The 14,700-nt window shown below is 46.4% G+C and overlaps 2 protein-coding genes across 10 annotated transcripts in view; one reads left to right on the top strand and one right to left on the bottom strand.

Annotated features, from left to right (window-relative positions):
* The window catches only part of LOC120904243 (heat shock protein DDB_G0288861-like), a 121,038-nt gene that overhangs the window by 8,507 nt on the left and 97,831 nt on the right, over positions 1 to 14,700 (top strand). The window lies entirely within an intron of this gene.
* LOC120904244 (beta-1-syntrophin) overlaps positions 1 to 14,700 on the bottom strand; it is a 106,407-nt gene that overhangs the window by 4,404 nt on the left and 87,303 nt on the right. For all 6 annotated transcript variants that reach the window (XM_040314100.1, XM_040314104.1, XM_040314105.1 and 3 more), the window contains exons 7-11: positions 10,091 to 10,308; positions 8,742 to 8,824; positions 2,350 to 2,467; positions 2,023 to 2,196; positions 98 to 277 (exon numbers count right to left, since the gene is read on the bottom strand). In XM_040314100.1, coding sequence (XP_040170034.1) covers positions 98 to 277; positions 2,023 to 2,196; positions 2,350 to 2,467; positions 8,742 to 8,824; positions 10,091 to 10,308 — 773 coding nt within the window. The remainder of the gene's footprint in view (positions 1 to 97; positions 278 to 2,022; positions 2,197 to 2,349; positions 2,468 to 8,741; positions 8,825 to 10,090; positions 10,309 to 14,700) is intronic.

The raw sequence follows: 14,700 nt of genomic DNA, 5'->3' as shown, positions 1-14,700 counted from the left end.
ATGTTAGTGCCGAGAATCACACATCCTTAGTGCGAGGTACCATGGCTGCTATTCGCTGGTGGTTGTTGGGCCGTGGAGACCATTGAGAGCGACTTACCAGTTCCGCACCGTCCTCCGTGCCGGAGAAGTCAAGGTACAGCAGCTTGTTGCCATCGTCGGCCGAACCTTTCAGCTTGTCGAATGGGAATGTCCAGAGGGCTTTCGAAGCCGGACCAAGCCCGCTGTCTAGCAGCGTAAATCCACGGTCCAGGTGCACGATTAATTGACAAGGACGTCCCTGTGGAATCGAGGCAGAGCAAAGACGTAATTGAAAGAATATTGTATGTGCCTTTTCTTCTTTTTCCTGATGGAAAAAATCGTCTAGATTACATGACTATATGTCGGTGAGTGTGTGTGTGCATGAGTGTATGATGAAAACTGTCACCAAAACATCATCGGATCGGAGCCCTTCATCCACCGAGGGTGGCACTGTTAATCCCGTTCACCTCGCCGCAACGCACCTGGTGCGCTACCCGAATTCCAATTATTGGTTCGATTAGCTGTCGTATTTTGTCACCCCCGCGTAATCGCTTTAGTCACGGACAGCACCGGTGGATGAGGTTCCGGTAAATTGACTGCACTCCTTCTCACCCACACACGGCGTACACGGTTGGTGTGCAATCTGCATCTCACCACCAACGGCCCAGGCACCAGGCGAAACTGTTCCAAAAATAGCCTTCCAACAGCAGCAGCAGCAGTGGTTGTAATGCGAGAAATGTACTCTTGCCCTCTGCCTTCTCGTTTCACGCTGGTGGAGTGGAGTTTGCGAGGGTGGAACTACTTAAGGGCAGAACGGTAGACCAAATTGTGGTACCGGTACACACGATGCCAATGAATGAGGCAAAAGGAAGCCAATCGAAAGCTCGCACGATTCCCACCGCTCCCGTTTGCCAATTAATAACCGATCCCCCGGCACCGTGCGCTAACGCGAAATTCGATTCCGGGATTTTAATCCCGCTCGGCGGAAATTGCAACACTCGTTGCCACGCACGGTTCCAGCCTTGAAGAGGGGTAGGTGGAGGCAGCAGCCAACGATTCTCAAACCGAGCAGAACGGAAACGGCCGATTAGCTTGGGTAGTGGTAGGGAATAAAAAAAAAAAAACAATGGCTCGATAGCTTCAACCACCGGGTGCCCGGCGTACGGTACGCCAATGGCGGCCGCGTGGTGATGGTTTTGCGCCGTGCTTTTCAAAACATTGGCGAACTAAATGTGGCTCGTGTCAATAAAGTGGCTCGCGAGCAAGCAACACGGTCAGTTGTGCCAACAAATCCAGCGTAGCTATTCTACCCGAAGCTTTACGCATGAAACACGGTTCCTTTTTCGTTCGCGCTAAAAACTATCTCTCTAGCTTTCACTCTCTCTCTCTCGCTTTCTCTTTTGCCGTACACACACACACACTCATCCGTTTTGATATTGCTGAGGGCATTTGGGATTAAGGTGTAGTTACTGTTGTGTAGTGCCGGCCCGGAGGTTTTCGGTTGGGATGAAGGCGAGCATTTTAATTAAACCGTCATGCCACGCGAACGTGGATCGGGTAGCGAGGAATTAAAGCAAAATCGATCACGCTTTATGTAACGATTAGCCTCGTCGGTGGGAGCCCAGTGCGAGGTGTCGGCTGTGCACGCTTAGTGGAACATGATAGCAGCGCTTTGAATATTCGTTTACAGTTTACAGGAGCGGAGTCGGGTGCAATGAGAACGAATGAAGCGCGGCCTATCACAATGATACAGGATCGGATCAATTTTGTTCGATGCGGGAGTGTGAGCTGGGCGTTTAAAGATCGAAGTAAGTAACGCAAAATAAGTGCAATCATTAGGGGAATGAATTGTTATGATTCAGTCGAATTCATTTCAATGCCGATCGGTTTTAGGATCCGATTATGTTCATCAATACTCTCAGCGCCTAAAGGCATGCAATACGCAGCGCACTCAGCTTGATTATAGTGGATTTAAACGGCAACGCTTGTCCCGCTGCTACTCACCTGAAAGAGACAGCGGAAGGAAAACTCTCGCTGACAGATGATGGCATTGTGGCAGCCTTGCACCAGCACGCGCGCCCACGCCGCCATGTCCCGGTTTGTCTCGGACCGCAGCCAATGGCTAACGACGCCCCGTGTCGTACCGCACCGGATGCAGAACACGCTCGAGTGGGTGCTCTAAGGAAGATACACGAAAGTGAAGAGGAGAGAGAGAGGGGGAGGAAAAAGCCAAATAAAATGATGAAAATGGCCGAGCACAGAAAATGGCGCTGCTGCGTAGAGCAGCAGAACAAACAGAGCAAAAATACTGTGCGCCGTGGGTGTACTTACCGAGTTGGAACCGACGGTTGATGTGTTGCCCGCACCGGCTAAGCGGGTGGCCACCAGGGGACAGCTTTCGAACGGTCTGCTCCACGCCTCCACCGACCAGGGTGCACTTTCGTACAGGCTGCCGTCGCGGTACATGGAACGAACAATGGCGAAACATCCGCATTCGGTTGGTGCAAAGGTTTACGGAACGCGCGTGTGTAAAGTGGAAAATAATAATAATAATAATAATAATAATAATGATAATGTGTATGTACAGAAAAACCAGGAACAAAAGAAAAACATTGGAAAATGTGGAGAAAAAACAAAACGTGAAGCAACATTGTATGCGTTAGGATTGGGGCAAGGAAAATATTCAACACAAAAATAAAAACAAACAAAACTGGCAAGGGAAAAGTAACGGACCCCTCCCGGGTACGATGGGGCAGGGGATACACCAACGCGAGACAAAGTCCAGAGAACAATAGGAGTGAAAGCATACAAAACATCCTCCTCCTTCTGTCACCCCCCTTAAACTGGACACAATGTCTAACCAAACAAAAGGACAGCATTTGATAAGCGTAGCGACAAAAGCAACGGTCAACAGAAAGGAACCGGCAACCTGCACGAGTCTGTCTACGTCTCTCTTTCTCTCTCTATCGCTCGACTAGCTTCTTCGTAATGAGCTTGGTGCTTGCAATATTTCAATTTGCCCTGGAGGACATGGGAGAAAATGAGAGTGGAGGCGAAATTATTTCAAGATTAGATTCCGCCTCCGCAAGCCCTCGACCACCCATCAAGGATTTTTCTTAGAACGAAAAAGTAGCATCAAAAACAGTGGAAGAAAAAAAATCAGTAAATATATCGTGGGCAAAGGTGAAGCACAACGTTAAATGCCGCTGCAACTGGTTTGATGGCGGGTCCATTTTGGGTGGAGGAACAAAAAAACCGTCACTGAATTTTTCCAGCATGCTCTTCCGCCAGCAGGTTGAGTTTTTGGTGCTCGTTGTGTTTGCACGGAGCTGGTTTTCGTCGTTGCCGTAGTCGATAAAAGGGTGAAGATAAAAATGAAGCAAATGAAGCAACAAAAACGATGCTTCCTGGTGCGTGGAGGGTACTTCCCTTGCGCCAGGGTAAAAGGTAAACAGATACGGGTGAAGATGAAAGTCTAGGCGCCACTGCGGCTGTACAAGTACAAGAGTGCATGAAACGGTCAACATTTACTCAGCACCGTTTCTCCGCTTATGGCAGCCCTCGCTCAATGCCGAAAAACCTTGTTTTTTTGTAAAGCGTTTTCCTACGAATTGCATTCTCATTACACTTTGCCAGCCAGCGTTGTAAGTAGCACCGTGCTGGAGCGAAACATTAGCAGAAAGCAATTCACACAAGCACAGCAATCGAATGGGGGGAGAAAAAAGTCGGAAAAGCGAGCTTCCCCCGAAATGTACAAATGTCCACACGATGTAGCGGCATGCAATTTAAGTGTTCAACGGCAAACGGTCTGGTCGAAGCCCACCGGAGACGACGAAGCGCGAAAGGAGTGTTTGTGCGCGCAACATAAAAGAAGTCATCCGAAACTTAAACAAAACAAAATACTTGTGTTGACAGTAATTAAGGAAGCATTCGGCAGAGAAGCTCCGGCATTTTGTGTGTGTGTGTGTGATGGTGAAAAGCTGGTTGAAAAATGCTCCTTCTCGCAACGTTCCTTATCTCGAATGAAACTTCTGCCGAGACGTACCCGTTGCTGCTTCTTAGATGGATGGTACTTGAATGTCTTTTTTTGTTTGCTTTTCTTTGACGATAATTAAGCTCTTACAGGCCGGTACGCAAGGCAGACAAAATGCTGCCTTCTTCGTCCGTAGAGTGCTTGCGGCTGTCCAGCCGAAATGCATTGAATGCAATCTGAAGAACAGTGAGCAAGTAGATGGAATGATAGCATTTTGTCGAGATAGAGTGTCGGGATGCGATTTACGACAGTCGCCAGCGTTGCACGATGGACGATGGATGGTCAGCCCAACCTGCCAGGTGTTCGATGAGTACCATTTACAGGTACTTTTGAAGCTCATTGTGTGTGAAATGAATCTATTTTGCAATAGAGCAACACAGTGTGCGCAGTAAACGGACTGATAAGATCATGAATTATTTGCTCATAATTATTCTTTTTTATTTCAACCATCTTATTAGAATGAGGCAGAACCTTGCTCGAGATTGTTTCTCCTTCATAAAACATCCATTTTTTCCAGGTTCACATTTCTTGTGAGCTTATACGCGATTGATTTTCCATCTTTCTTCACGAAATGTGTCGCTTCCAAGGTGACAACTCGCAATAGTAGGAGCGAGTGCTGTTTGGTGGAAACATATTTACATATTTGATTATTTATTCGCACCATTCCGTTCTCGGCACCTTCATTATCGCAAACCGTTTAAGGTGAGTGGGTCCCTTTTCGTCCGCGGGATGGGCGCGGGATTTATTTGTCCCCAACCGACGATCTCACACGGCATCATCGCTGCGGTACGAAATCACACCTGATAGCTTGCGCACCCGGTAGGCGAATGATCGAAGAAGGGATTCGTAAATTCAACCAAAAACCTCTCGGATGGCAATTTATCGCCCCGTTTGCACGACAAACTTTCCGCAGCCGACAGGAAGGTTTCAGATTACGTGATTTAGTACAGTCCCGACCCCGAACCGTGTCTCTTGATTGGAGGTAGCGGTTTGAGCGTGGTAAGAAATTTCCCGACAGGTTGTGTAGGTTCTTAATTTTCCTTTCCAAGGGAGTGAGCGTGAGGTGAGAGTGAGTGTTTGTATGGTTTTGATTCGTGTAAACGGTTGTTGATTAGAATCAGGTCATATTTACGTAGCGAACGAATAGTTTGGGTTGTTTAGGTTGCTGCTAGCGAGTGAATGTTGAAGTATGAAATGTTTCTTATTAATATTCGAGCAGCAAAGATCTTTTGTTATGCTATTATGTTCCAATTGAACTCGAAAGAACTCCCAATACAAAACCTCGCCTGCATTCTAGTAATTAACTCAGCATGACATTCCAGCTTCGTGTACCATTCGATCGTATATTAATTATCAAACATCAGGATCCAATTTTCCAATACCTTCAAGGGTTCGATTCATGGCTTAAGACATTTGGCCACCGGAATTCCTCGAGATTGTGACATTCCCGGTCGCCGGTATGGCATCAAACAAGTTCCATTTCGTTGGTCAATTAGAAATCCATTCAACTGCAAGGGCCGACTGAGAAGGATGCGTCTCGAAATGCTTCGGTTCATTCCATTACCCAAGGATGCGTACCGAGAATGCAGGGGGAGGTCGTATGTGTGTGCCTGAGCGGCGGAGGTTCACAGAAAAGGAGGTAAATCAAATTAATCATTCCTTCGGTTCGGTTTCGATGCTGGCTAGCTAGCTTTCAATTTGATCTGCTCCAGAACCTCGGTACGGTAGGGCGGAGAAGCACCATTATCTTTTACGACTGCACCACCAACGGACCATCCCTTTGACTGGTGTCGTGGTGTGCCAACTACATTCCCCGAATTGATATTAGTTTAGACATGCTTGATCCCGAGGTTCCTTAATCAAGCTGACAGCTGAACCTTCCCTCGTGTCTGTCGAGATTGGAAGATGTGTACATACAGTTGTGTGTATGTGTGTGTATGTGTGGTTGGAGTTTTGTGGTGACGTCCTTTGCAATGAAGATACGAAAGTGCGTTACGTGCGATTGCTCAAGCTTGGAATGCGCCACCGTCTCCCTTGCATCAACTTGTGGCCATTGTGGACAATTACGATTTCATCCTTTCACAACCGCACACACCGACAGTCGGCGTTATCAAGATGGAAGCATATGAATGTTTGTCCAATCTGGAAACGCTGATTCGCATTCGAGCAGAACGATGAGTCTTTAGGAGGTAAAACACAAACCGGGCAAAACTGAGAAACATCCCTAGAGGAGCTCGTCGCGTGCCAGTAGTTGGTAACTGAGGCTGAGCATTGCTTTGTTGACCATGTTTGTTGAATTAGTACTTCAATAGTTAAATTCACGATAGTTTGACTTTCTAAATGTGTTTTAGAAATTGCGTTTCCTATTGTCGTCATTTTAGGCTCTTTTTTTCAAATATTTTTTGAGACACAGAGGCACCCAACTATAAAATCGTTAAACATTACCAAGCGTTGCAAAACATACAACGGAACTTTGTTTCACCCTTTTACTACACCACCCCAAACAGGGAATGAGTAATTGGATTTACTTTGAAAGCAACAAGCCTTTGCCAGTACCACCATCCGCCGATGCTGGCAATACGAAAGCTGTGTTCCACAACCGGTTAGATTTCGCACTGGCTTACCCACATGCCGAATGGGATGTAAATTTTCATTTCCTCCTAGCGGTAGCGAGCTTGGAATCGATGACAACGGTCGGAAGGATCGTACAAGTCGGTTGGGAAGTACATCTTCCCACCGTTGCCTTCCCTTCGAGCAGGGGGCAACAGTCAGTAGAACGCGATTCGGAAAAAGATATTTGTAAAATTACAAATGTTACAACCACGGCCCGTACCTCCTCCATTATGGGATTGTTCCTCCGTTGGGTCGCCTTGCTCTTCCACGCTACATGCAACATTTATTAACCGCAAGATTTTATGCGTAATTTATCGTACAGCCAGTTTCCCTGCAAACAAATATCTACCACGGCGAGTGAGGAGAAGGTGTGGGTGGGCGAGGAGAATGAAAAGCGTGATAAGCGCTAGATAAAAGTCGGTACGTGCGCCCGTGGTACACTGACGCACATGCAGGAGTTTGTCTTTGCGCGTCGGGCGCATATCAATGTTTCGGGAAATCGTGGCCAAACTTGGTGGTGAAAACTCGATTCCTAGCCGTCGGCTAGTGGCGTGAATCGCGCTCTCCCCCCACCAAAACCCTTGATTTGTGTTCGACTTGTGTTAGTTTCAGTACCCAGGGGAAGAGAGTGTTCTAAACGAGCCAAGACATGTGTTGTTTTGTGTGTACGGTTAAGTTTGCTCGGTTCTTCGGTTTGTACGCGGAAGATTGTGTTCGTGACTTTTCGGACTGCAGTACACCGTTTCACCTAGCTCCCACGCTTCTACTGCCTGCTTCTACCTGACCGAGTGAGCGACGAACTTTCCCACCTCAGTCTTGCAGCGTGCCAGCCAAAGACAAAGTTCTGCGTCCGAAGAATCATCGACTTTTGGAAGCCGACTTCAAACTGCCGCACCGTACGGCAATGGGTAAAACGGATTTCATGCGAAGAAACGTTATAGCCCAAGACGCTTAATGGAGCCACCGCTCAAACAAACGCGAGGGATCAACTTTCGGGCTAAAAGCATGCGTTATTCCGTCCGTCACGGAGTGGGCCCACGACTCCTGCCCCGCTCTCCTGTACACTGAGGAGGTCACGGATCGCTTCCGCGTCTTGAGCAAAACCGCTCCGACCGATGTGTGTTTGGTTAAAGTTTTTCCCTAGCCATACGGAAACGTGATTTTGGTTTCATCTGGCGTCGGGCATCGGGAAAAGGGTAAAAGTTGGACAAAGTCTTTCCGCTACTTATCATAACATTAACCGGATGTGATGGTAACAGTTTGGTTTGGGCGCACTGAGTCGAACAATGCTTGCGTATTGTAAGCATTCATAATATTTTAATCCATTAAAGTGTAATTACTTTATGTGAAAAGAAGCAAAAGAGTTGTGGAGATGAGGAACTCGATGTCCGATTGTAGTGAATTTGAAGCTCTTAAAGCAACCAGGAAAGCCAACAGCTGATCAATCTGGCACCCGGTGTCCAGCCAGCTTAAAGTGGCGTACACTGGGAGGAAGAAACAGTCCGAAACAGCCACAAACAATCATCTGGACATTATCTTCATGGGCGATGGTTTGGCTGCAGAAGTTTTAGTGAATGCCAGCGCCACGTGGAAGATATATTTCCGACCATCCAGAGCGTGTGTGTGTGTGTGTGACCATAACGGGGTGTGGTGAAAAGTGACAGAGAAAACCTGAGACGATATGCGGTACATTCATCGTTCTTTTCCCGCATGGTGCTGTGCACAGTGAGCATGTTTTATGTGCCTTTCCTGTTCGGTTCAGTAATACGTCCATTATGGGAACGAACAAAAGTGCAGCAAATCCAAGTAATGTACGCCGGGCTGGGCTGGGCTGGAAAACTTTCCCGCAAGGGACACGCTGAAAGTCCGTCTTTCTGGCTGCTGGTTTCAATTTACTCTCCATTCTACCGACGACCGCCAAACAAACTCGAACGATCGGATGGAAGGAAAAAGGAAAAGATGTAGAAGGATCGGAAAGGGAGCGGGAAGGTATAGACAAGCATAAAATCCCGAAGACAAACGTGACAAGCGGACAAGTGAGGTGAGACACGGCACGGCACGGATGGTCTTTACTTACCGCAGCTCTCGATCGGTTACTGCCACGAAAATCGATTGCCATTTGTCCAGTTCGTCGGAGCTTTCCGAGCTGGAGCGTCCGTTCTGGGGAGACGAAAATGAAAACGGAATATGAAGTAAAAAAGGGGTATGTGTTAAAAAACAGTGAGAAAAACGAGCACATAAGAAAAGGGCCAAACGAAATGAAAACTTTGCTCGAAACGACGATGGTCGAATAAAGGCAGAGATAAAAGTTGATGAGTTTCCATGCTCCACACACACCCTTTCCGTTGGGGTGCTCCTCCTCTTCTAAGCCATCCTAGAATACGGGACCAAGCATTGCAAGGGGAACAAAGTTCCACACCCAATCCGATTCGTTTGTTGATTGGTGTACACAATTGTGGTTAAAGGTACTGGTTGTTTTCTCTCCTTTTTAGCCGAAGCCATTTTCGTTTTCATACTTGCACCCGGGAGAGCTCGATTTTCCGTGCAGTAAACCTGAACCCCCAGCCCCGCAATCGAACTCGAAGTGCAAATGGTGCACATTCCGAGCTGATTGCAACAGACATCACAGTCAATGGAGTCGATAATGAACGACAGCTCGATTGAAATGTAGCAAGGGATAAGTTTTAGGGCAAGGAATTCTTAAGGTATTTTAGGTCTGGTCGATGTGTTGTGGTTATGCTTGAAATGTTGGAGAATTAATGACAGCTCACAAAAAAATAAAAGAAAAAAACATCGAATTCCATGACCCATTTTGATGATAAACAGGGTGCTTGATAAAGTGCCGAAAAATTGATGCTCAATTAGAGAGTGTCCCACATACGTAAACACTATCAGCATGCCCAACACCTCTCAACGGTTCCGCCGAAAAGCAAACCATTTAATTAGGGAACTTTTTGCGTTTGCACATCATGCAAAGCAAAGCAAAAAAACACACAATAATACGCTGCACTTCCGTTACCGTGCAACGGGTGTCCAATTAAAACAGGGCAGCATAATTAAACTTTCCAGCAGAAGCTGTAGCGCGTGTCTGTACATGTGCGCTGTCTGTCCGAAATGCTTCTGCTGCCCCGATGCGGTTTGAGGGTTTTTGGAAACCTTCGCCGGCGTTAGCAGCCTGCGGTGTTGGGTGGGGCGAAATAATGCGCTCTCCGCGGATCTGTGCGAAACAAACACAAGTCCACCAATGTGAACAAAACATCTTCGACGGCTCTCCAATCCAATAACGGCGCTGTGTGTGCAACCGAGTGTTGTGCAACGCACGGCCAGCTGCTGTACTGATAGCCTACCCACCAGGCGCACCAAAGCAGCGAGTGCCTGTGAGCTGGGGCCGGTTTCTGCTGTGCTCCTGTGTGTGTGTGTACTTACCTGCTCACCACCGCTCCGCCGACTCAGCCAGCCGATGTGCTTCAGCTCGCCGATGATCGATACCAGGGCCCGGTTGGCGTCCAGCAGCGCCTTCTGAGTGCTCTTGCCGATGGCGGAGTGCAGCGCGTTGAACCATGTGGTCGCTTCCTGTGGATCCATCGCTCGCAAGATGCACGAATGGATGCCATCCGGTGAGTGGAGCTCTATGCAGCGGTTTTCTGGAAAAAGAGGGAAAGCAGAAAAGCACGACGTGGTGTGAGAAAACTGGTAGATGTGGGGAGCCAATCGGAGCTGCGGCATCTTCGCCAGTTGTGTGATGCGCTTGCGGGATTTTGCACCATCTCCCGGCTTCTTGTCCCAGCAGTTGGTGCGGTGCAATTGGCCGCAAAGATATTGTGGAGTGATGTGAAAAGAATTAATTTTTCGCAAGATTAAAGCACGTCAACAACAGTTCCAAGAACGGTTACTTACGGGTCTCGAGCAACATTGTGGCAGGATTTATGTAAACAGTGAATTGAGCACTCACCTGCCACTAAGCCGTGTTGAAACTTCCGTGGCTCAAGGAGCGCAAATGATTCGATTATTTTGCAGAATCACTCGCTCCTAGAAATGGTTTAATCGTTGATGCTCTTTTCCCCAGAATGCTGGATATAGCCGAGACTGCTACTACATGGAATGTATGAGCTGCAGTGCTTTCTCCGGATCGGCTGGCTGTGTTAATGAATACGTTGTTTTCCAAGAGCGGTACTTCCGAGGAAAATTTGTATCCCAGCTCTGGTAACGCGAACTAGCCCCGCGTTGAGAAAAATAATTTCCAACCCAAGCGCCTCCGTTCCGCTCCGGGTGGCAGTGAAGGTGTCAGTTTGACTTCATTATGGTGCAAGATCAAATTAAATTGTCATGAAAGTAAAATGAAACGCGCACTAATTAGAGGACGGATAATGAAATTACCATCTCCGGGGGCGAGCGGTTGTGCCCGATCTTTCATGGTGAATATCTCCGGAACGGAATTCAATCCCCACCGCCCGTCGCTGTTCTTTCACATGCATACACGTGGTAGAGCAGGCACAGTGGCTCAAGGTGACCGTCCGGTTAAATGAACCATTTCGATCCCAAGCATTGTGTGTGTGTGTGTCCCTGAAGTGTCGAGGTGAATGCACATTATATTAGCATGCATGCTGGCGTTGCCTCGGTGGAATGTAATTAACCTTATCCACGGGAAGAAAGCGACGAGTCAGAGAGCAAACAGTGGTGACCGTGAGATGAGTAAGGAGGGATTCAAATCCCGTCGGAACTAGGAATGGGAAACAACTACATTTGACCGAGGGAGAGCATGTTCAATTGTGCCACGATGACACTATGTAATGGAACGCCTATCAACTGCCGTGAAATTGTCGTGTTTGTGCGAGGTAATGAGACTGTTTGCAGATATAAAATAAAAACAATATGTTAGAAAAGCGTCAACAACATTCCTGCTTATCTTGCTTAACCTATCAATTGTCATGTGTTATCCCAGGCCAAATCTGACCTCATTCTCTTCTAACCTCGGCCAACGGTTCGATAATTTGTGTCCCCAAAAATTTGAAACCACTTTCACCAGGTCACCGATCCAGCTCCACTCCTTTTTGCGCCAATAAATCGTGTCCCGTGTTTTTTTTCCCCAGCCACGCCAACCTAGACGACCGTTTAAGATAAGAAAATTTGTTGTCCTTCGCACGCAAAATCCTTTCACCTCGGGTGCGGGCACACATTTCCTCGGAAATGGTGGTGGAAGAGAGCGCAGAGGCTTTTGGGAAGCAAAATTCGATTTGCAATAAATTTGTAAGTTTCTACAATTGTATTCACTTTATTATGTTAATCGTGCGCAGGAGAACAGTATTGTCGCGGTATACCGGAGTATTAAGAAAGAGAGCTTATCCGATCGGATGCTCCTTTTTATACCTTCTCTCTCTCGCCTTACGCTCGCGCGCCTATTCCTTCTCGCGCACCTGTCCTTTCTCACGCACCTACGCACTTTCGCGAGGCTACGCATTTCTCGCGCTCATTATGCGTGTCCTGCCCGACTCTCCCGTTATCTCCTAAGCTCTCTAACTATCTACTTGAGACCCTAATTAACCCTTAATATCGCAGACCTCAAGTGATGAGAAAAAGCTGTCCTTCCCAATTCACTTAATTTGAACAGGCGAACACCACAGAACCCCCCACCAGTGACGGAGTCGCGATAGAAAAAGAATTGTGAGAGTGTTTGTCTCTTAACTTGAGATTTCATTTAGTTTTTCGCAAAGCGAACATTCTTTTGGCTATTTGTGGTTTTGCCTGTTTTGGAGACACCCTCCATTTCGAAAGCAGGTTTGAGGCGGTCAATCGAAATAGATTCATTTTTTTCTTTGATTTTAACCGTGAAAAATTTTCTGCACCGTCGAACTACCTCAAAAGGTCCTTCATACGGTGCTTGTAAACCCGTTCTCACTTTATCTACCCGTACGAAAACATGTTTACAGGTTTGAAGGTGTTTTGGTAAGTAAACCGGTGTTGTATCATTTAGTTTTGGTGGGCATGGGTCAATGTGCCTTAGCGCTTTTTTAAAATCCTGGACAAATTCGGGTACGTCCTCGACGGATTTTGCAGCAGAGGGTAAAAATACTTCGGAAGGAAGTCGCAAACTTTCTCCATATACCATTTCTGCTGGAGCGCCTTTTAGTGCGTCTCTGTATGCTACTCGAATGCCCAGCAGAATCAGTGGCAATCGAGAAATCCAATGCGTATTGTCTTCGCAGGCTTTTAACGCTCCTTTTAAGTGTCGATGGAATCTTTCAACCATTCCATTGGATTGAGGGTGATACGCAGTCGTTTTAATGTGATGTGTTCCTAACAACTTTGTTAGTTCTTCAAACAGTTTTGACTGGAACTGTCTGCCTCTATCGGTTGTGATTGTAGATGGACAACCAAACCTTGGAATGTAATTCCTTACAAATGTTTCAGCTAGCGTTTTAGCCGACATATCAGGCATCGGATAGCATTCCGGCCAACGTGTAAAACGGTCAACAATGGTCAGTAAGTAGCTCATTCCTTCGGATGGTGGCAATGGACCAACGATGTCCATGTGCACATGTTCAAATCTCCCTTTTGGAACGGATAATGCTTCCAAAGGCGAGCGAGTGTGACGACCAATTTTAGCTTTTTGGCATCCAACACACGAACGAGTCCAGTTTCCCACGTCCTTGTTCATTGACGGCCAGAAAAATCTTTCGGATAACAGCTTGCGTGATGCGCGAATACCCGGATGGGATAGGTTGTGTAGGTTGGCGAAAGTTTTTTTTCTTAGAGATTGAGGAACATACAACCTATTCTGTCCAGTCGACGACTCGAATACTAGTTTGTTTTTATCCAATATTAATTGATTTAATTTGAATTTGGAGTTTGCCTGACTATTTGAGTCTTCAAATAGTTGTTTTAGCTGTTCGTCTTTTTGTTGTTCCTTTGCAATTGCTTCATATGTGAAGTTTGTGATTTCGTTGGTTTCTCCTATTCGAGATAACGCATCTGCCACAACGTTGCTCTCGCCAGTAATGTACTTTATATCCGTTGTGAATTGTGAAATAAAGTCTAGTTGTCGGCATTGTCTTGGGGATTTTTCTGTTTTTGAATTTAGGGCATGGATCAATGGTTTATGATCTGTATAAACCGTGAACGATCTACCTTCTAGAAAATGTCGGAAATGTTTTATCCCAAGAGTAATAGCGAGCAATTCTCTATCGAATGTGGAATACCTCTGTTCCGTGGGCGTCATCGTTTTAGAAAAAAACGCAAGAGGTTCCAAAATGCCTTCGCTAGTTTGTTGTAATACTGCCCCTACAGCAACACTAGAAGCATCTGTTGTTAGTGTATAAGTAGCATTACTTTTCGGATGCACGAGCATGGTAGCGTTTGAAAGTTCATCCTTTATTTGATTTAGTGCTTGTTCACAAGCGTCAGACCATTCGAATTTGATTTTCCTATTTTTGTTGTGCTCTTTTACTAACTGGTGAAGCACTCTTAGCTTATCTGAAATGTTAGGAATGAAGCGGTGATAATAATTCACCATTCCCAAAACTCTTTGAAGCTGTTTCACCGAACATGGTGAAGGAAAATCTCGAATGGCCATTATTTTTTCTGGCGATGGTGTTATCCCTTTCGCCGAAATGGTGTGGCTGAGGAATTCTATTTGATTCACACCAAGAATGCATTTTGATGGCTTAAGTTTTATATCGTGATCCGTTAAACGTTTTAGAACAATGTGCAAGTGTTCTAAATGGGATTCACGCGTCGAACTAGCTATCAGAATGTCATCTATGTATACAAACACAAAATCTAAATCATGAAAAATATTATTCATGAGTCGTTGAAAACACTGGCTTGCATTTCTGAGGCCAAACGGCATCCTTAGAAATTCAAATAACCCGAACGGCGTGGTTATCGCCGTTTTGTGGATGTCTTCCTCGGCAACAGGTATGATGTGGTACGCTCGAATGATATCCAACTTAGAAAAAATTTGCAACCATCCAAGTTCATCGTAAAATCCTGCACATGCGGGATCGGATAACGATCAGGTATTGTGATGGCATTTAAAC

Source organism: Anopheles arabiensis, chromosome 3 (assembly GCF_016920715.1).
Source record: "Anopheles arabiensis isolate DONGOLA chromosome 3, AaraD3, whole genome shotgun sequence".
In the NCBI taxonomy this organism is placed as follows: Eukaryota; Metazoa; Arthropoda; class Insecta; order Diptera; family Culicidae; genus Anopheles; species Anopheles arabiensis.
Note: the sequence above shows the minus strand (reverse complement) of the source record. Positions and strands in the feature narration are given on the sequence as shown.